The sequence below is a fragment of the Pipistrellus hanaki genome (assembly GCF_964339955.1).
Source record: "Pipistrellus hanaki genome assembly, chromosome: 2".
NCBI classification, from domain to species: Eukaryota; Metazoa; Chordata; class Mammalia; order Chiroptera; family Vespertilionidae; genus Pipistrellus; species Pipistrellus hanaki.
In genome coordinates, this window is record NC_140504.1 from 18,845,482 (window position 1) to 18,867,676 (window position 22,195).

A 22,195-nucleotide genomic window follows, 5' to 3' on the forward strand; every position below is an offset into this window, starting at 1 on the left:
AGAGTGTGAGTTAGAGGGATAGAAAGGTGTTTAAGTAGAGTGAGACAGCAGATGATGTAATGATCTGAGCACATGAAAGCGGGTCAAATCAAAACATTTCTGCCAGCCTGGCATGGCCACCAGAACCCCTTACATGGGCTTTTAGTTGTCCCTGTTGTGTCAACCTTAAATCAAATGCAAGGTAACTATTTTAGCTAACTACATTTCTTCTTCAAGCTACTTACAACTGAGAATAATGTCTAAAATGCAAGTATTCAGAAGCAATCAATTTAAAACAACACATTTGGGCTGCTAATCTGCTGTTAGAATCTGTGATTTGTAAAGGAATGGTGAGCATAAGGATGGCTTGCGATGCTGGACCTACATGATGCTTTATTTCAGTTCTCAATGCTTCATTATTGCCTTAAAATCAAAGAAAGCCTGATGGATGCACAAAACAACACCAGGAATTATATATAGTTAATGCCTCTGCCATTGCCCTAAAATAAATTCAGCCAAATATTCACTAAGTAATAGACCAGGCTCCAGAAAGAAAGGAGAAATACCACTGCTGAGTTCTCAGAAGCAATATCCCTTCTCTAGGTAACTCTTTCCTGAAGTTTTGATTTAAGACTGAGAGTTTCCAAAATTTGACTCACAAAGCTCAATGTCCCATGTCCCCACACTGATGTCATCCATTTCTAATATTAGCTGCGGAGCAGCTCAGGTTCACCCGAGAAAGATGAGCTTTTATTTTGACTTAAACAGGAACAGATACTAAAAATGAACATGCTGAGGCTTCCTTCTGATATATCTGACACGGTTAAAATAGTTAAGTCCATGCACTGGAACTTGTATTTTGAGTCAAACGTGAAAGGAATTCAATCTAATTGGAAATTGGATGTGCATTTTTATGCAGCCTCAATTGTGCAAATGCGGAGGAATTAACAAATAAAATGAGCCCAAACTGGTTTGGCTCAGTGGATAGAGCGTCGGTCTGCAGACTGAAAGATCCCAGGTTCTATTCCGGTCAAGGGCATGTACCTTGGTTGCGGGCACATCCCCAGTAAGGGATGTGAAGAAGCAGGTGATCGATGATTCTCTCTCATCGATGTTTCTAACTCTCTATCCCTCTCTCTAAAAAAATCAATAAAATATATTTTTAAAAAAGAAATAAAATGAAGACCTATAAAGCTATTTGTTGTGCAGTGTCACACCAAGATCATAAAGTGCTCACAAAAATTCCATATGGTGAGATAATGAAGGTTCCCGGGCATCTGTTCTAGCCCAGCATGATGTGTAAACTTGGCCGTTGTGGGTGGTATAGCTACACAAACAGGCTTTGGAATGATATATGTTGTACTCGTTACTCAAATGCATCCAGTAGGTGCATCCTATTGTCCAGCAGAGCTTAAATAGATCAGCATAGCTGGACAATCGCCACGTCTCCAGTGAGTACTGCACAGACCTAAACCCAGGCAGGAGGATGCAGATGTGCCATTTGGAACTGTGGAAATTGTGTTGGAATTCCATGCCATGAATTGGAGGGAGCTAATTCCTCCTTCCCTGTCCATCTGCAGAGTGAGAGGCAACATCACGTGCTGAGAGTGCTTTATGAGATAAGAGTCTCACAAAGATACGCAGCACTAAAGAGGTATGGCTTGTACACAGAAAATGCCTTTCATTTTAAAAGCAACCACCTGAATGCGGTAACCATTCCCTCTAGGGTGAAGATATTTTTTAAAAAGAGTTAAAGGATATAAAAACACCGTGGCTCGTGGAAACCAGTTTGGCTCAGTGGATAGAGCATCAGACTGAGGACTGAAGGGTCTCAGGTTCAATTCTGGTCAAGGGCATGTATATTGGTTGTGGGTGCATCTCCAGTAAGGGGGTATGCAGGAGGAAGCAGGTCGATGTTTCTCTCTCATCAATGTTTCTGGCTCTCTATCCCTCTCCTTTTCTCTCTGTAAAAATATCAATAAAATATAAATTAAAAAACAAAACAAAAAACCATCGTGGCTCAGTGCAGAACCTATCACCACCACACCTGAACTTTTCTTACGGTGCAAAATCTGCTAAGACTTTCATTCCAGAAAAGCTGGCCTGGGAGTTTAAGCAGCGGTGGCAAAAAATGGGCCATGTTTAGTACTTGCTACTTTGCAGTTTGTTTTTGCTGACGGTTCTCAACCTCCTCAATTTGGTCCTTCAAACCCATAGCAGAGTGATTATTATCTTCCTAAGTCATTGTCATAGGTCAGGTCTCCCCACCTTCTGTGCCCAGTGACATAACCTTGCCCTATTTGAGCTTGTGATAAAAATGTCGTGCGTGCTCTGCATAATTTTCTGTACCATGTCCCTCCTTCCTGTTGTTCTCAGAATCATTGAATGATCTTAAAACAAAATAAAAATCCTTACCTAGATTTCCCCCTCCCCACATAGGTATGCAAATACAATCCTGAGATAGTAGTCTCCTTCCCATGTACTCCCAAAGACCCTGGGCCTGCTTTCTCCCTGTATCCGCATGACCCGGACACTACTTGGAATGTGCCCACCTCGCCATAAATCTTTGCTGACTCATCAGTGTTGAATAAGTCTACCTGGAAGACTGTTCATCACATTTACGTATATGCCTTTGTTGTCATTTTTTATTCTCCTCACTATTTAGCTTTTGCTCTTAATTCCCATTCTTAAAATCAGATCTTCTGGTTGCACAGCCTGTAGTTTTCTGAGAAACTACTAAGAGAATAATATTTTTGATGTACAAGTGTAATTTAAAAATAAATAAAATAGATAAAATAATAACTTCTTATACAAATTATTTTCATGGAGAGGTCTGATTATTTTTCTCTTAGTATAGCAATTCAAAATATTTTTCACAACCCCCTTCATGCAAGAGTTTCCTTTCAGGTGGACATATCCAATTCATACTGGAAAACTCAGCACTGCTGCTGAAACCAGTTTGGCTCAGTGGATAGAGCTTCGGTCTGCTGATTGAAAGGTCCCAAGCCTGATTCCTGTCAAGGGCATGTACATTGGTTGAGGGCACATCCCCGGTAGGTGGTGTACAGTAGGCAACTGATCGATGTCTCTCATCGATGTTTCTAGCTTTCTATCCCTCTCCCTTCCTCTCTGTAAAAAAAATCAATAAAATATATATTTTTAAAAAACAAAACGAAAAACTCAGCACTGTGTCTGTGAAGGATGAGCAGAGGCAGAAGGCACCAAAACTAACTGTGGCTTGCTGTTGTGTACTGTACAACACTTGAGCAGACGTTGTCATGTCACAGGCCCATAACAGTGATATTGGATGAATGACAATCTTAATGTCCCATCCTTCTTATGAAGAACTTGAACCCCATAGGAAGGAAGTGACTTCTCCAAGATTAGCTAGCTAGTTGGGTAAATGGGATAGAAACCAGGCTCTTTCAACTCCGCAATACAATGCACTTTGGATTCTGCTATCAAATTAAATGTGTTGCTTAGGTGATTTTGTAATCGATAACAACAAGTAGAGGAAAGAAAAATGGTGCAAAAATGAGAGCACAAAATACTAACTCTGATCCAGGGAGGACCCGGAGGAGCTGAGCAGGGCTACCATTGGATACGTTTGTGGGTGCTGTTTTGTTTGGGGTGGGGAGGAAAGTTGTGTTCTCATAAATGCATCTGATTAGAATATAAGGGATGTGGGTGCTTGAAATATAAGGGGGATAACTTTGTAAATGATGTTTGTCTAACCACTGTTATATACCTGAAACTGATAACAAAATAATATTGAATATAAACTGTAATTGGAAAAGAAAATTTAAACAACAAAAAGGGGTGCAATTTTCTGCCAAGTTTCTGTTATTTAAGCTTCACCTCCTCACTTTGAACCCCCTACTAAATTCTATGAGGCATCCTCTCTGAGAATTTGGTTTCTGCTTTGACAGCAGTTAGATGATGGGTTCTGTCTGGGACTCCATGTACACACCTTCCAATAAAGACTAGAGTCCTTGCTTAGAGAGTGAAAATATATTTCCTTGCCCTGGTAAATTTTCAGTGTTGAAAAGCAAAGGTGTTAATGAGGGGAAAAACAATCATTTACAAAAGGACTGTCTTGCTTTCTTATACCAATTTTATGTAGCACTTTATAAAAGATAATATAATTTATTTTAATTAGCCTGAAGGATTTTGTATTTGTTCTTTTAATAATCTCCATCCACTAGTGATAATACTCTACTTTGGAGATTAGGTTGTCAGTTACTCAGCCAACAAATATATATTAAGGGTTCACTGGCATCAGGCTCTGCCAATGAATTACTAATAAATAATGAATGACTGGTTGGTTAATGAATAAGATATAGATCTTGTCCTCAAGGAACTCAGATTCTAGAATGAGTAAGACAATTTGTAAGCAAATTAATAAAAACTATCATTTGGGGCTGCAAAGCTGTTTACTGGAGACATTTGTTCTTGTGCTGAGCTTGAGCAACTTCTGAGCTCCTAGTGCAAAACAGAAATGAACAAGAGCGTCTCCCCAAGGCCACAGCCTGTGCCTGGGGCCCTGTCTCTACCACAGCTCTAGTCAAGCACCATGTCATCAAGGTGAGAAAGAATCCTCATGGTTAAATGTACACAGTGCCCTCGAGGAAACAATGACCACATTGTTCCTTTGTTTTTATTCCAGGAATCTTGGAAAATCAGGACTCAGAGTTTCTTGCTTGGGTCTTGGTAAGTACTCATGGTTTCATGTAGGGTGGGCTGGGAGGTGGAAGGTTGGGGAGGATACTATAAAGTGATTGGTGTACAAGTCAGGACCCCATTTAAGGTGAGAAGGGCTTTGTGACCAGCCTTGTCTCATTCCTCCTTCTGATCCTTTCCTGCCCAACACAGTCCCTTGCCTCTCAGGCCCAAGGGGGCCTGGTGCCCATGATGCCTTAGGGGGGCATCCAATAGAAATAAATCTGATACTAATGCACACCCTAGAAGAAGACTCAAGTGTTACTTCCAATTAGCAAATGGGAAGGACCTCATAACATTTGTGTACTAAGTTTACCTATAGCTTATCTGAACTTTTTCTATCCTTATTTTCTCTTTGCCTAATTTCTTCATGGATTTTTCTGTATTGTTATGTATTTTAGATTTTAGATTTTTTTATAATCTACCTTAAATACTGTGATATACATGTGAAAGTTCAGGGGAAGATTTCTTGATTCCTATTGAATGGAAGAGTGGAGACCAGGGAAAGAATGGTAATGAATAAATAAGAGATAGTGGCAACAAATTCTGCCTCCTTTCACTGTATTTCAAAGATATTAAGGTGAATGAGGCCTAAATTTTTCTGATTCATTCTGATGATCTGATTTGGAACCTAAGGGTGGACTTTATTCACTCTAAGTCTAAGGGAACTTGCACTTGCTTAATTTATAGTTCTGATCTTGTTACTTTTCACCTCTGTTTGAAAAGAGACTCACTATCAGGAATCATCTAGCCTTAGTTTTATGAGAATGTGCTTAATGGTAAATAATTAATCACTATCTATTATTGAAAGAAACTCCCTATAAATACAAATTATGAAATATGATAATTTAAGAAAATACAAATTAAGAAATATAGTAAAAGATCATTGACCAATTATCTCATAGAGTCAGTTTCTAGGGCAGAAAATAATTTAGTCAAGAGTACATAGAAAATTCCACCAAAGATCCTTAAGACTAAAAAATTGCAGGTGTCCATGAAGTGCTACATGTAAATGAATGTGTGGAGGGCAGAGAGCAGTGTTTTAAAACCCCATGTGTGTGCGTGGAGGGGTGAGCTTTGGAACAGACGATTCAGGAGCAGAAGTCCTAACTTGAGCTCCGAGCTTCTCCGAGAGCCTGAGCACTTGTGATAAGACACTGTGTGAAAAACAGGAGGAAGCATGGAAGTTCAGGGGCTGACTGGCTTCACTCAGAACAGGTTAACAGAGCTTGACAGCTTGAATAAGCATTCTTTAAGAACTGCTCTGAGCTACCTCTGTAAGCCAGAGGAGACAAAAAAAATTCAGAGAAAGGAAAAATGCACCTGCCTTAGATAATTAGTCATGCTCTGCAGACCCCAGCTGTCCAATCCAGAGGAAGCTGGGTTTATTGCTGTGGATTTGGGATGTCAGCAAAATCACAGCCCATGTTCAACCGAGGCTTTGGAAATTAAGCATCATAGTTCCAAGTTATCACACAATTATATTGGAATACTCTAAAGGCCATAGTTTAAGCTAACCATTCTGACTTTCTTCTCTATGAGAGGACAGGATGGGAACTTCTAGCTCTGACAAGCTTTCTTTCAATGAAATAGGAGCATGTGTAAATGAGAGCGGGCAGGTGAAGTAACTCGAGGATAAACTGAAAATACAATACATTTGGAGGAATAAACTCTGCCAGTAAGCGAAATGGGTAAAAAGAATTAAATGGCCAAACCCACCTGTGGGTTGCTTTGGCTGGCCTGTTTATAAATACACTGATGGAAAAGAGTAAATCCACAAAAGAGTGACTGAAAATTGCCTCAGTCTAGTGGAAGGTGGGATCATCTTCTCAGAGAGGAAGAATAGAATTATGTACTCATTCATTCATTCATTCATTCATTCATTCTGAGCAAACATGTAGGAAACCAGGCACTATGCTGGTTATGGGGGATACGTGGGTGAAAGCAGCAAGGCCTCTGCTTCAGATTGCTCCCAGTTTAGTAGGATCAGGCATGCAAACACAGACAGTGCCAGAGTGGAGAGTCTGGGACGAATCGAGCACAGGGAATTTGGGACAGCTTCACAGGGAAGGTGCTATAGAGCTGAGACTTAAAGGGAGTTATCAAGCAGAGAAGGTGGTGGAAAAAGAGGGCAAATAATTCAAGTCAGAGGGATCAATGTACGCAAGTACCAGTTGGGGAAACGTTAGAATATTATGAGTGCATGGTGCTCAGGTACCTTAAGAAATGAGCTAGAAAGGAAAGGTGGGCCTGATGGAGAGAGCCCTTGTTTGCCTTGCTTAAGCATTCAGCTCTTGTCTTCCAAGTTCCTCCAAGTCCTAGGGCCCCAAGGTCTCAGGGCCGCTTGGAGGAAGAGAGACAAAGTTCCACCTCTCTCCACCTCCTCCTTCCATCACCACAGCCTCCATCCAAGTGGCTCTTTTTAAAAAAAAAAAAAAAAGTAAACTAACTTTTTAAATGTAAAATTTTAATGTAATAAGTAATAACCATTTTTAGAGCAAAACTGAACAAAAAGTACAGAAAGTTCCCCTTCTCCCACATACATATAGCTTCCCCCACCATCGACATCCCACACCAGAGTGGTTGGTACATTGGTTACCATTTTACATTGACACATCATTAGCACCTAAAGATTATAGTTTACATTCGTTATATGTATAACTCTTGGTGTTGTACTATAAGTTTGGTAAATGTATAGTGCATGTATCCACCATTATATTATCATACAAAATATTCCCTGCCCTAAAAATCCTCTGTGCTCTGCCTATTCATCTCTCCCTTCCTCCTAACCTCCAGCAACCACTGATTCATTACTGTCTTCATCGTTTTGCATTTTGCAGAATGTCTGATAGTTGGAATCATATAGTATGTGGCCTTTACATATTGGCTTCTTTCACTTAGAAATATGCATTTAGGTTTCCTCCATATCTTTTCATGGCTTAATAGCTCATTGCTTTTTAGTGCTTCACATTCCATTTTGAAGGGACTGGGGAAGCATCCTTCTGCCAAACAAAAGTTTAAAACTCTGCTGTAGCGTGTGAAAAACCATTTCAGAACTTGGATCAGGAGTAGGACGTGATCAAATGTATTAGAATTGTTTTCTGGCAGCGATATAAAGGCTGCATTAGAGGGGGAAGGGTTGTGACTGGAGACAAGGCAGACAATGAGGCAGTGGTATTAAAAGTGGAACAGAAGGAGATGATTATTCAGATTATTCAGGAGAAAGAATAAACAGAACCTGGTGACCTCATGGTGCAGAATAAGAAGTCTCCCTGAACAAGGAAGGATGCTTGGGTTCCTGGATTGGGCATGTGGTGGATGAGCTGAAACCTCAGGAGGAAGGCCAGGAGGGGACAGTAAGAGGAGGGAGGATTCAGTGAAGTGGGAACATTGTTAAGGAGTGGTGATCAGAGAGCCTGTGACCTCCTCCAGATACCCAGAGGGAACTCTGGGCTGGGAATAAAGATCTAGGAACTTATAACAGTGATGAACCCAAGGATGTCCTTAAGGCCACCTGCATATTCAGAGGGTTGAGATATTTGCCCAGGTTTAGGACACCTGCCTGTGGAGTTTGCCACATGACATGCTCCCTGAGAGCAGAGACAACCTCTGCCTTTTCTACACTCCTATTGTACCTTTAGCAGATCACAGTGTCTGGCAAGCAGTAGGTGCTCAAAAATATTTATTGAATGAATATCTGCATAGATGGATCAATTGCTACAGAATGACCAAGTGCACTGGGTAATAGTGAAGATCCAGCAGAGGTCAGAAATCATGAATTGCTGAGGTCCAGCCAACCCAGTTCTTTGGTTTTCTTCAGCAGCACTTCAATGCAGAAACGGAGAAGGCCACATGAAGGGAGGTGAGGAGAGGAGATAGGGGTCAGCCCAGCAATGAGAATTGCCCCCAAAGAAAGTCATGGACAAGGGGTCTACCATGCCATGGAGTCCAGGCTGGGTCAGCTCAGAGCCTTCTCAGCAGGGCTCTCACTTCTGTCATTACAAAGAGGCATCCGCCTACATTCTGAGTTGCTCCTTAAAGTCTCACATGAATAGAAGGCCCGTCTGATTCATGCCATGGGAGGCGACACACCACTGTGGGCAGCTACTCCTATAGGTGCTTGAAAGGGGCTGAACTTACCCAGCACCACTTACTTTCAGGTGTGTGGGCTTCCCTCCAGATGAAATGCTCACAAGAAAAAGGTCATGTGATGATTAATTTTATGTCAACTTGACTGGGCCATGTTGTGCCTGGATATTTGGTCAAATGTTATTCTAGGTGTGTCCTGAGGGTGTTTTTAGATGAGATTAACATTTGGATGAGTGGATTGAGTAAAGTAGCCCTCCCCAGTGTGGGAGGGTGGTCCTCATTCAGTCAGTGGAAGGCACGAATGCCTAGTACAAAAAGGGGGACGCTCCATCCAAAAAGAGGGGACTCCTTCTGCCTGACCGCTTTGAGCTGGAATGTCAGACCTATCTGGCCTTTGGAATTGAACTGAAATATCCTCTCTTATCAGGCTTGAGCCTACTTGCTTTTGGACTAGAATTTATATCATCCATCAGCTCTGCATGGCCTGAATCATTACAGTTTACAGATGGCAAATCTTAGGACTTCTCAACCTTCATAACCAGTTCCTTAGAATAAATCTCTTTGTATATGTACATGCATATTTAAATATTATATATATTTACATAAATACATTTGTATGGTTTATAATATATTACATATTATAATTATATAGAAATGTATGAATATATCAATAAAGAATTCTATAAAAATTATAGGTTTCTATTTCTTTGGTGAATCCTAACTAATAAAATTATTTTGCTAGTTTTTAAAAGCATCACACAGGCATATGTGCCAAGCTGACAGGTACTCTGGGAGTGCTGTAGTATATAGGAATATAGGGAGAGCTCAGATAGGGGGATATGTGGTCATGTACTCATTTGAGCATATATTGAACACAGGTAGAATACCATCATCCTAAAAGGACTTCTGCACTGTTCACTGGTCAGAAGGACACTTTATACAGTCCTACATGATAGGGTTAGGTCTTTATCTAAGCAATAAAGAAGAGAAGGAACACTACACATCTTTGGGGCCCTGTTTTACACAAACCTCCAGGCTATGATTCCTAGGTAGTGCCAACTGATTCCATGAATATGGAACACCTTGGCGAACCTACACTGAACCTCTCAAGAAATGTTTCTTCTCTACTCCAGCTGCATATTGGCATTACTTGTGGTGCTTTCAAATATGCAAATAACAGCCTGGAGCAAGTGTTTTTAAATGGCTGCACTGATGATTCTGAGGCAGTGGCAGGCTTGGAATCCATTGCCCTTACCAGATGGAGGCGGATGGAGACAGGTGTGAGCTGGTATCTGGTGAGCTAGGTGCCAGCAGCTATGATTTCTGCCCACTCGATAGCTGCTATCCTCAGTCCCAGACCCTGGATCTGGCCTGAGTCATTTCCACCTGAGCTGTGGCCTCCAAAAGGAAAATCTGCCCAGGGTTGGCCTGGGACTCTGGAGCTGAAGTCCAGGGAAGGTTCCTGGGGCAGGCAGATCCAGCTCACTCCCCTTCCATTCAGCACCTGCCACCTGGACTCACCCTGCCTTATTCCCTTCCCTAACCAAGGGAACCTTCTAGCGCAAAAGCAGGGAATCATGAAAATAAGCTGGTGGCTTCTTTCTAATGTGCAGAATGTACTGGTGGCTCACCTCCCTGTTTGAGATGCTGTCACTGCACTAAATATTTTGACAACAGGAGGACGTGACTTTTAAATATTTAACATGAATGGCGTTATTTTTGTGACACTGAGGCCAATGCAAACCGGGCACCTCACCTATCATTCTAACAACATAACAACAACAATAGTATTTATAAAGTGCCCCCTGAGACTCTTGAGAAACAATTTAAACAGTGCAATTTCTTCCCTCAGAGAACTTACCAATTTTCTTGCATAGCACAGAGTAAACTGTCTGAAGACCAAAATACCCACAGAATTTAAATGGTGCATGAATATTAAACATGAAACGGGAGAGTTTTAGGCTTGTCACTTTTCCTGGAATGTCTACCTTGAGTAAATGCCTTGGTGCATACACATTAAAAATGAATCGGTGTTTGTGTTTTTACAAAATAGTTTTAAAATGTGGCTTCTTCATTTTTTATACCTTCACGGATAAAATCCTTCTTAAGAATTGCTGACAACCTGGCAGGCTGTGCTGTCACTTGTAGAATGTATTAGATATGGGAGCGGGGTGTGTGTGTGTGTGTGTGTGTGTGTGTGTGTGTGTGTGTGTGTGTGCAAAGGCACAGCAGCCTGAGGTTCATGGTCAGAGTTGCAGCTTGGGGAAGAACTTGAGAGGAAAAAGCAGAAGATGCTACAACAACCCCAATGTGTGTGCTCACACATACCCTCTTCCTGGCCCTTGCTGGAACTGATAACAATTTAGAAACATGGTCTCACAGTTAAGAGATTGAAAATTAGTCCTTGCAGTCGCCACCCCCTTTACAGACAAGAAAAAACAGAGGCAGGAAGAGGGGAAATGTCACAGCCAGTGGTAGAGACCACAGAGCCCCATCTCCTGCCCCTGGCCTCTCCACCAGCTACCTGGTTCCTGCCGCCCATCACCTCCAGCTTCCTAGTCCCCATAGTCACTGTCATCATCTGCGGCTCTTCACTTCCTCGGCCTCCTCTTCCCAGGATGAATTAGATCCTTGGGCTAAGTGTCCTCAGAGAACACCCTGCGTTTATGTTTTCTGGGGATAACTTTAAGTCTGACTTATTTCCTGCTGGGTTATCAGCTCAGCACACATGCCTATGCCCATGCCCATTTATGAAATGAATGACTGACTGACTGACTGACTGAATGAATGAATCAGAATGTGACCAGTGCTCTGAGAGAAATATGAGATGCTATGGGAACACATACAAGGGCTGCCTAGGTTTGAGTGGAGGAGGTTATGGAAGGTTTCCTGAATGAAAAAATATCTGAGCTGATTACTAAGAGGAAAGAGCTACTTCAAAGAGTAAACAAGCAAAAAAGCAGTTTAGCAAGACCATGATAGAGGTAGAGAGACAGAGAGGCAGAGGTAAAAGACAGAAATAACACAGATCAGGAAGTGGCCTCCTTTTCTGGGGAGCCGGGTGGGAGCCTCAGGAGGCACCAGGATGTTGAAGGATGCATAGGAATCTGCCAGGCTGATGAGAGAAAGAAAGACACAGGCCGTTCTTTCTGTTGCATTTTCCTACTCTCTCCTCACTCAGATCCAGGCTTGACTGTTGCTTTCCTGACCATCCAAGTCCAGCTAGAGACTTTCTATTAGTTCCCATCTGTCATCTCTTACTAGTATGTAGCCCTTGGGGCCATGTACTGTAATTGTTTGAACATTTATCCATCTTCCCTGCTAGTCTGGGAGCTCCATTATCATCATCTGCCATTTTGACCCTTCCATCTGGCATGGTTCTGGGGGAATGATGGGAGCTCAATAAATATTTTCTAAATGAATTGATACATAAATTTTAGGAAGGGAAGCATGAAGTCTAGACTAGCATGGCCTGGAGAAGGACCTGCTTGGGAAATAAAATGACTAAAGATTGGGTTTTAGAAAGATTATGAAGAGCACTGAGGCCAGACCATGAAGCTTAGAATTTATTGGTTTTGTGTTTGGGAGTACAAAATATTTAACTCCAGGAGTTTCTTGGTCAGATGCCTGTAAGGAAACTCATTTTGGTCACAGTGGTCACCAGCACATATGGCAAGTTGGAGAAGACTGGGGATAGAGGCAAAGAGACAGGCTACATATGACTCAAATACGGTCACTTTTGCAGAAGATTAAATGTGACAATCCATTGCCCACTAACTGTGAGACTGGTTCATCATACTGTGAACATATAGAGAGAGCCTGTACAGAATCCATCAGGGGGCTGTGAGCTAGATGAGGCTCGACCAAATTAAAGACAGGTAAATAAAATGTTCTAAAAGAATGAAATAAAATTTCAGGGGAAAAAATATCTAACATTGGTATCATTGTAGTAAATTACAAAGTTCTAGAATTGGGTAAAAAGAAAGTGCAAGTTCCTAGGTATGCTCTTTAAGGAAAGGGACAAAGATAAATGGAACATTAAAAAACTGGCAAATGCGAATCAGACAAGTATGAACAAAAAGGAATGGGTGTGAAATTCAGAGTAAATAAAGTAGAACCAGACAAAGAAAAGATACAATAATGAGAGGTGCAGATCCATGGAGTTTCCTTAACTCTGGAGCCAGTGCACACCCACCGAAAGATTAGGAAAGAGGAGTGTTTGTACCCCAGTGGGAGTTCTCAGACAGCTGTACCCTCATGGGGAGTGGGCAGGGCATCAGTCTTATCTGCTATGGGGAGGCTGGTAGATTTGGTAGCAGGAGGTGGAGGGGGTTACAGTTTGTTTGCTTTTATGTTCTTTGCTGAATTGCTCTGTGAAGCAGGAGGCATGATTATCTGCCGACGATGAAGGAAGAGGAGGTGGGATCTGAGGTTGAGAGAAATAGGATAGGTTTGAAATCCAAACAGTGGACAAAAATGATGAGAAACAAAAGCCTAGTAAGCTCTATGCATAGTTAGTGTAAACCAAGGAAGTACAATGCATGGGGCTCAGCGGCCTGTAATTTCCTCCAGCACAGCTCAGCATCTTGGTTATAGGCGATGAGTACAGAGAGTCAAATTCATTCACGTGTGAATTTTTGCCAGGCAGCTGCAGTGAAGGAAGAGTGAAGCAATGGAGTTGAGAATAGGGCAAGAGAGTCTTCTAAATGGTGAACCATATTATCCAACCATCCTAATCTTCCTGGTTAAGGAAGGAATTGAATAAAGAGACTAGGTGAACTAAAAGAAGGTAAAGAGTTAGAATACAGAGTGTGAGAGAAGGTAACTGCACAAGATAAGCCAGAGTAAGAGATTATAGCCCTTGAGAGCTAAAAATGACCAGATTTTTAAATATTTTTAAAGTTGATTTTTAGAGAGAGAGGAAGGAGGGAGAGAGAGAGAGAAGGGGGGGGAGACAGAGAGAAAAAGAGAGAGAGAGAAAGAAAGAGAGAGAGAGAGAGAGAAACATCAGTGTGAAAGCAAATCAGCTGTCTCCCACACACCCCTTATTGGGGATTGAGCCTGCAAGTGGGGCATGTGCCCTGATCTCGAATCAAACCAGCAACCTTTTTTGGTGCACAGGACGACACCCAACCAACTGAGCCGCACTGGCCAGGGCTGATGACCAGATCTTTAATGCATATATTGGAATATAAATGAGGCACACCTTCATTCAAGTTTTCTTGTGTGCAAGTTCAACACATCTGTGGTCTTCTAGCTCCACCCATCAACATTTTTCACTGTCCCATCTGTCATTGCCTGTCATGCAAACATGTTTTAAATTAAGGTTTATACTTGGGAGCTTGCACCCTCCAGGGTGTGCTAAATATATGTAATTTCTTTACCAGTGTAACTTTAAGAAGAGTTGGCATTTTATTCAGATGAATTGGTGGCTGCTGTGTCACTTCTCCAATCAACCCACCAGAATTATATGAGGGAGATAGCAGATCCTCAATTACCTCTGCTAAGAGAGGAAACAGTGACACAGTAAATAAAAAATGCACATATATTTGTCTTTAGGATGAAATTTGCATTTCTATTTCTGAATGCTATAGACATGAAAACCTGTTAGTGGAAAATCAAGAGTTGCCCCAAGTTAGTAAATGATGTAGGAATGATATAATGACCTAGTAGCCCATCTCCAACTAGACTTTGGTTAAGCTTTTAAGTCTCTCTGTTGAATTAATCATTCTAAACGGCACCAGTGGGAGAAATCCTGTCCTAACACCATAAGTCTGATGTGTCTCATTTGCACCCTATTCTATCAGGATTTGTGGCCTTTATAATCTTGTCATGGAAAATGAGACTGCTGATGCTCTTCTTTATTCTACCCATTTTTAATTATGTCCACTAAGCTATTTTTGCTACAGTCATTTACTGCCACTGGGATTTTTGTGGAAGTTTAATAGTAGTAATAAAATGAAGGGCAAAGCACCAGAGAGAGAGTTTTGAAAGAATAGCGTGTAACCTTTTATTTGGCCAGGGCTAAAGACCCTACAAGGCATCACAGTGTCCAGTTTGGAGTCAAAGCCATGTTCAGTCTTCTTTGCTGAATTGCTTTTCCATGTTTGGCCCTATATCTACTTTGTCTCTTTCTCCCACTCTGAGCCTCCCATCATTCTGGGAGCTTGTAAGGGAATTGAATCCATTCCAACAATGTATTAACCACTCTCTAAACGAGTTTCTAATTCTGGTTGCCAATACAATAACATGGGGGCTTTCAAAAAATACCTGTGCCTGGGCCCTTCCTCATACTAGGATCCCATATGGGACAGGGCATCAACTCCTAAGAGATAATATTATACGAACTGGGTCAGAGTTGAGGATCACTGGCTTGAACAAGGAGCTCTCCACCTCTGTTACTTTCTCATCAGATGGCTGAGTCCATCATGGAAGTTTTGTGCAACTGAGGGATTTTGTTTCCCATGCAGAAGACACACACGGTGACCAGGGAAATGCCACTTTTGATGCCTGGTGCAAGAAGCAAGTACCACGTGGGGTCTTTCTTTTATATTTAGCTTTGTCTTTAATTGGCCTCCAATTAAAATTCAGAATCTCGCAGCATTTTTAATGTTAATGCTTTAGTCTATTCATTACTATCCATATATCACTTCAGAACAATCCATAATAAATAATAAATTCTTGCCCTACCTGGTGTGGCTCAGTAGGTAGAGCATTGGCCTGTGTACTGAAGGATCCCAGGTTCATTTCCAGTCAAGGGCACATGCTTAGGTTGCGGGCTCAATCCCTAGTAGGAGACGTGCAGTAGGCAATCAATCAATGATTCTCTCTCATCATTGATGTTTCTATCTCTCTGTCCTTCTCCCTTCCTCTCTGATATTTATATTAAATAATAATTGTCCTGTGCTTTAAGATGGTTATACTGTTAGAATTGATGCATTCTCATGTTGATTATGGCTTTCCCTGTGGTTGTTGGAAAAGTTACTTGTGTTCCTATAGAATTTCTGCTGCCTCAAATATTATCTCTTTGGAAGATAAGAAGGAAAGTAACATCTAGTGAGTACCTGTTGTGTGCTCACCACTATACTGGACACTTGACATATGCTGTTAAAATTATTAAGACCATGGTTGTGGAGTCAGACTGCCTCAGCTCAGATCCCATTTTCTAGAAAATAAACTCAAATCACAGAGTGGTCATGAGTTTCAAATTAGATAATGCCTATAAAGTGTGTAGCACTATGCCTGGCATAATGTAAGTTCTCACAAAAGGGTTGGCTGGCATCATCATCGCGTCATTCTGTTCTCACAACAACACTAGAGCAGTTGTCATTATCCATTTTAGAGGTGAGCAAAGTCTCAAAGGTGAATCTGTTTATCCATGGACATAATCTCAGATGTATCCAAAAGAAAATGAAAATGCCTATCATTCAGGGTTGTTGCAAAATATAAGAAATAATTTCAGTGTGTTGTCTAGGACCTGAGAGGTGGTTGATCTGCAAAACTGTGCTCTGTTCTGGGTGTTGGAGGGACAGTGATGAACAAGTCAGTCAGATTCCACATCCTGTGGAGAACAGGCCGACGTCTCCACCCAACCTTCAGGAACCATGAGGTGTGCTACAGATCTTTTGGAGGTACATCAAAAGATCTGTGTTAGGGATGTGAGGGCGATCTGGCTGCGACATCTGTCACCTCATTGATCGCCAGGGTTGATTTGGCTGATCTGGCTGGTTAGGCGGGTGTCCCCCTCCTCCCTCACCGATCTATGTGCGTCCCTCCCGAAGCTGCGCGCTCGGTCGAAGAGGACGACTTTCCCCCAAGAGGAGAGGACCAGTCTTCGGTCAAGGGTATACGAGTAGCTGCGCTCCCCTGCTAGAACCTCCAAACAAGCTCTCAAAAGATCTGTGTTAGTTAACAGGAAGTTCTAATCCTTTGTGGCGAGTGGCCCCTGAGGTTCTCGATGAATCGCAAAATGATCAAAGATGGAGAGTCACCAGGCGAGTATCCTTGCTCCCCAGAGTTCCTTCTGGGAACATTCTCCCTTGTTTCCTGAAACGAGGGTTCCTGATGTTAGCAGAAGGAGTAACAAGACTCTATTTCTGCTTAACTTACTGCTTTAAGATGGCAGATGCAAGTGTTATTCTACCATATTAACTTCCTGGATCCAGGCCAGCCTCCCAGCCGTTCTCTGTGCACACTCGTATGGTAGCTGGTGGGTACCCAGACCATTAACTCAGATAAAAGCCACAGATGGATTCATTCAGATCAACTCTTTCCCAAGCAATAAATTAATGAAATGATCAGCAGGTGATAAAAGAGTTTATTGAACGTTACTTCTATGTGAATAATTCCCTCTCTGCAGTTCTTGAATTTATTCATTCATAAAACACTTAACAGCCCCTCCTCTCTGCCTAGTTTTATTTAATCTCTGGGAATACGGAGATTATCCCAAGAGTTTAGAAGTTTTGAAAATGTTTTAGGAAGGCCTATCTTCTGTGTTTGAGACTAATACAAAATATTGTTGACATAGAAATATAATTTTTATATTCTTTGATGCCCCTGGTTATCTAAATTTCTGGATATCTTTCCATGCATGATGTTTGGAAATTCCATTCCAAACATAGAAATTCTGTGGTTATATTGCCATCTCCTCGATGCCAAAGCCTGGCTGGGAACAGCAGTGTCCAGATTGGGCCGCCAGGGGCTGTTCCGGGCTTCTCCCATGACATAATTAGTTTTTCAGTATAGTGTAAAGAATCATTTCAAAGGAGAATGGCTCTACGTAAAGATTTAATTAAATGGGATCTCCTTAGATTGAAGATATACCAACACAGTTTTATGATTTAGTATCGCTCCATTTTCTTCTTTAACATGATACATTCCTACATGTAATCATTGAAAAGGGAAGGTCTCTGTTAATTAGAAATAGAGAATCAGTTCATTTAAAAAATATCATGCCTAGTTCTATGGGAGATGCAAAAATAACCCATTTGTTTCATCTGTTTGCTACAACTATGAGTATTCTATTAGAAACAGGATGTTGTAAATTTAATAAAAAACTAAAATAATTAATAGTTCATATCCATCAGGCACAGATAAAATAAGCTAATCTTTTCAAGTAAACTTATAAAGCTACAGGGGAACATGGAGACTGGGCTAATTTGGGAACTTTTAAAATTTTTAAATCTAAATTGTCCCTTACGTAGTTTCTCAGTTTCATTTTTTTCATTCTTTTTTATTATTATAGTATATTATCTGGTTTTCACTAAAAGTTTCTTTGCCTTACAATGGAAAATACACTTATTTCCTTGCATATCCTGAGCATCCTATGAACACATACTGTGGTTTTAACATACAGATACACCAGAGTTATTCAGAATTATTACTGTTTGGAGAGAATAACTGCCTGAACCACCAAAAAATATATCCCTACAAAAGATCAAGATTTGACATGAAGTTTTCAGAGATTTAAAAAAAAAAAAAAAAGTGTGCATAAACCGGTTTGGCTCAGTGGATAGATCGTCGGCCTGCAGACTGAAAGGTCCCGGGTTCGATTCCGGTCAAGGGCATGTACCTTGGTTGCAGGCACATCCCCAGTAAGGGTGGTGCAAGAGGCAGCTGATCGATGACTCTCTCTTATCGATGTTTCTAACTCTCTACTCTGTATCTCTCTACCTTCCTCTCTGTAAAAAATCAATAAAATATATATTTTTTAAAAGTGTAAAGGAAATTATGTTGACTTTAAATTTCTTGACATCTCTATTTTGCCAGAGAGTTCTTATTCACAGAAACTTCCTGTGGAAAGATAAAAGATAAATCCAAAAAGGAAATAAAAACATTTATTTGAGCACATGCTATGTTCCTGGCCCTGTGCTAGGAATTCACAGAAAACAACAACAACACTGTCAATCTTAATAATGTATCCCATTTTAGAAGATATTGAAAATAGTTAAATGTTTTTTAAAATATAAATTGCCATTTGGCCCTAGTGTCTGACAGTAGGTATCTGGTTTTATTCTGACACTGGGTACATTTTTTTTAAAATATATATTTTATTGATTTTTTACAGAGAGGAAGAGAGAGGGATAGAGAGTTAGAAACATCGATGATGAAATAGAATCATCGATCAGCTGCCTCTTGCACACCCCCTACTGGGGATGTGCCCGCAACCAAGGTACATGCCCTTGACCGGAATCGAACCCGGGACCTTTCAGTCCGCAGGCTGACGCTCTATCCACTGAGTTAAACCGGTTTCGGCGGGGGTACATTTCTTATATGAGTTTTTCCAAAGAACGAAGAGAACCAGGCACATTAGTGAAACATGCTAGTGATAACTGCTCTGTAAACTTCACTGTAAGAATTTTCAACATGAAAATGTCAGTAGAAAGAAAGTGTGAGGAATTTTAACCAAGAAACTTAGGACAAGATATTATACTAACAAAACACAAACAACATCTCTTTTTCATGTTAGAAATGGATTTTATGAAATGGATTTTCCTGTGAAGAAATAAAAATTTAAAAAAAAAAAACTTTGCTTCTTATTAGAAAACTAATAATATTAATTTCAATTGTGTGAGCAAAAAAGTAAAACACACTGAGAAGAAATATTCATCTAAGAATCTTTTGGCCTTTTTTATGTTAAATTTCTACAAAAGGCTGAGGAGCTAACTAAATCAATTCAGGAGTCATACCTTCATAATGAAATATAAGCCGCTTAAGCCATGGATTTAAATTACTATGTATTATTAACTCTGATGTCTAAATGTGAGGTGTGGAAAGATTTATTTTCTGGGGGAAGATTTAGGGCATTGAAATTTCATTCCTATACTATGGTCACAACAGCTTCTATAGAGGAATATTCAACCTCGAAATACCACCTCTTCTAAGTTCCCCCCACCCCCACCATTCGTGCTCCTTCCTTGTCCCTAAACTTTACTGATCAGATTAAAAGGGAAACGAAACAGAACGATTCCAAGAAGATTTGCCCAGAAACAAATCTTAGAACAAAATGGAGCTGCCAGCATCCCTTGGTATTAACAAGATAAAATCTTAAAGGAAAGTATTAAAATTTCATTACCCTCAAAACCTCAAGCCTACACATGGGTGTTAGAGGTTCAGGGTCCAACTCTCCTCTGGTTTTCCTGGGAGACCCAGCCAGCCCGCCACCCCACCCCAGCCTTGCCTAACCTAAGACCGAGTTCCCTTTGCCACTGCTTGTCCATTGGCCCAGCCTGTCCAGATTACTTCAGTGACAGACAAATCTCATTATTGCCCAGCTCCTAGCCTTGGCTCTGGGGTTCTTAAGGGTGTGAGAGTTAATAGCCAGGATGGCTCTGTGCATGAGGTCTCTCGGGAAGACAAGATAAAACTTGTCCTCACATTAAATTGGGAGACCCTGGGAACAGGGAAATGGCCCAGAGGACTGAGGGCAAGTGTGTGCCATTCTTCATCCACAGATGGGGCACTCTGAGGACAGAGAGAGATGTGAAGCTCATCAGAAGAAAAGTTTGGTGGGAGAGGCATTTGGCAGAGGGAAGAACATGGGAGAGTGGGATATTGTTACAAGCACATAGAACAAACTCGAGGCTGCATCATCTGGCACAAAGGGTGGGGAAGGGAGGTAGGCATCATTCCCAGGAAGCAGCAAGGGGCTGGGAGAGACCATGGCCTTAGAGGCCCCACTTCTAACCAGCTGTGGAAAGTTACTTCTCTACCACTCGTTTTCTCACCTGTAAAATGTGTAGAATTCCTTATCCTTTGCAACAGCATGGATGGATCTGGAGAGCATTATGCTAAGTGAAATAAGCCAGTGAGTGAAAGATAAATACCCCATGATCTCACTCATTTATGGCTAATAAAGAACATTGCAGACTGTTGAACAAAAATAGACAGAGGCAAAGAAGCATCAAATAGAGTGTAAAACTACAGCAGGAAGGTAGGGGAGGTTTGGAGTGGGAGTAAGAGATCAACCAAAGGACTTGTATGCGCGCATATAAGCACAACCAACAGACGCAAGACGCTGGGGGTGGGAGGGGATGAGGGCAAGTGTCAGGGATTAGGGGAGGCTGTGGGGAGGTCAGTGGGGAGGAAAAAGAGAGAGTCATATGTACTACTATTTGTAATACCTTAAACAATAAAATTAAAAAAATTAAAATTAAAACAAAAACCAAACAAAAAATAAATAAAATGTGTAGAATTCTTCAGACCTTACAAAGTTGCCTGCATATGGGAACACTGCTTGCACTTCACCTGCCTGAGAGCCCACGTTGATGCTACATAGCCTTTAGCGCTTCCATACCTGGCTCCATGGTGATTTCAAGCTCTTTTGTAAAGTGCAGCTGTGAAAGCCCCCTCTGAACCCCCGGAACTTTAGTAGTATCATTGGTTCTTGCCATAAAAGGTAATCAAAGTAAAAAAAAAAAATTTTTTTTAAAGGCTAACTTATTATATTTGTTAACTCAGGCCAGATGCTCATTAGCAATACACTGGCAGCCAAAAATGAAATACCAGCTGGCAGCTTGAACCCTAAAACAACGGCCAGGCTCTGTAGAAAACATCAGCAGGTGCAAACCAGAGCAAGAAAGAGATCTTTGCCTGCACCTTTTATAAAAGATGGAGCCTTGAGCTGGGTCCCAGGTGCCCGGACAGAAGTCCACATCTTGTTTATCTGTCTGGACACAACTGGGCTGCTCAGTGTTTTGCTTCCAAATCACTTAGGCTGCTTGTTAAATATAAAGACACCCACATTCTACGTTAGACCTGCAGAACCAGAATCTCAGAGTGGGGCTCCTGAAAGGTTGTTAATGCGCCCTTTGGTCTGAAACTGGACATTAATGCTCACGTGTGGCAGAGGCTGTTAAACGCCCACCAAATCTCACAGCATCCTCCTAGCAACCCTGTAAACTACTTATTATTGTTACCCTTCCTCCCTGTGCTAGTGAGTGATGGAGTCAGAATTCCAGCCCAGAGCTGCCTGATTCCCCCTGCTTGCTCCACAGCTCACTCTACTGCCTACCCAGCAGGAGGGTAGAAACATTTTATGCTCTTCAACTGTTAGACAGTTCCAAGGGCAAGAAGCCAGTTCTTCACCTCTGTCACCTGTTTGGACATCCCAGCCTGTCATCTGAGACTTTCCTTCAGGCCAGATTTCCTGGTATCTGCTTTCTGTTTGTTTGTTTGTTTTGGATCTTGCATCAGTATGAACGTCAAGGTACTTGTGCTAGTTATGTATCTTATTGAAAGAGCAGTGCTGGCTCCACACAATGCTGTCATTAAGAGGGGAAAGTTGGTTGGGGGTTGGGGGTTGGGGGGGTGGGAGAGTCCAAAGAGACATAAACACAAAATGTTACATTGGGTCCTGCATAGGATCCTGGAATAGAAAAAGGACAATGATATTCATAAAAGGTCCATA

At 41.4% G+C, this 22,195-nt stretch overlaps 1 protein-coding gene across 1 annotated transcript in view; it reads left to right on the forward strand.

Annotated features, from left to right (window-relative positions):
• KCNAB1 (potassium voltage-gated channel subfamily A regulatory beta subunit 1) overlaps positions 1-22,195 on the forward strand; it is a 203,153-nt gene that overhangs the window by 105,633 nt on the left and 75,325 nt on the right. Inside the window, exon 2 of the mRNA XM_084873863.1 lies at positions 4,646-4,689. Within this exon, the coding sequence (XP_084729989.1) occupies positions 4,646-4,689 (44 nt within the window). The remainder of the gene's footprint in view (positions 1-4,645; positions 4,690-22,195) is intronic.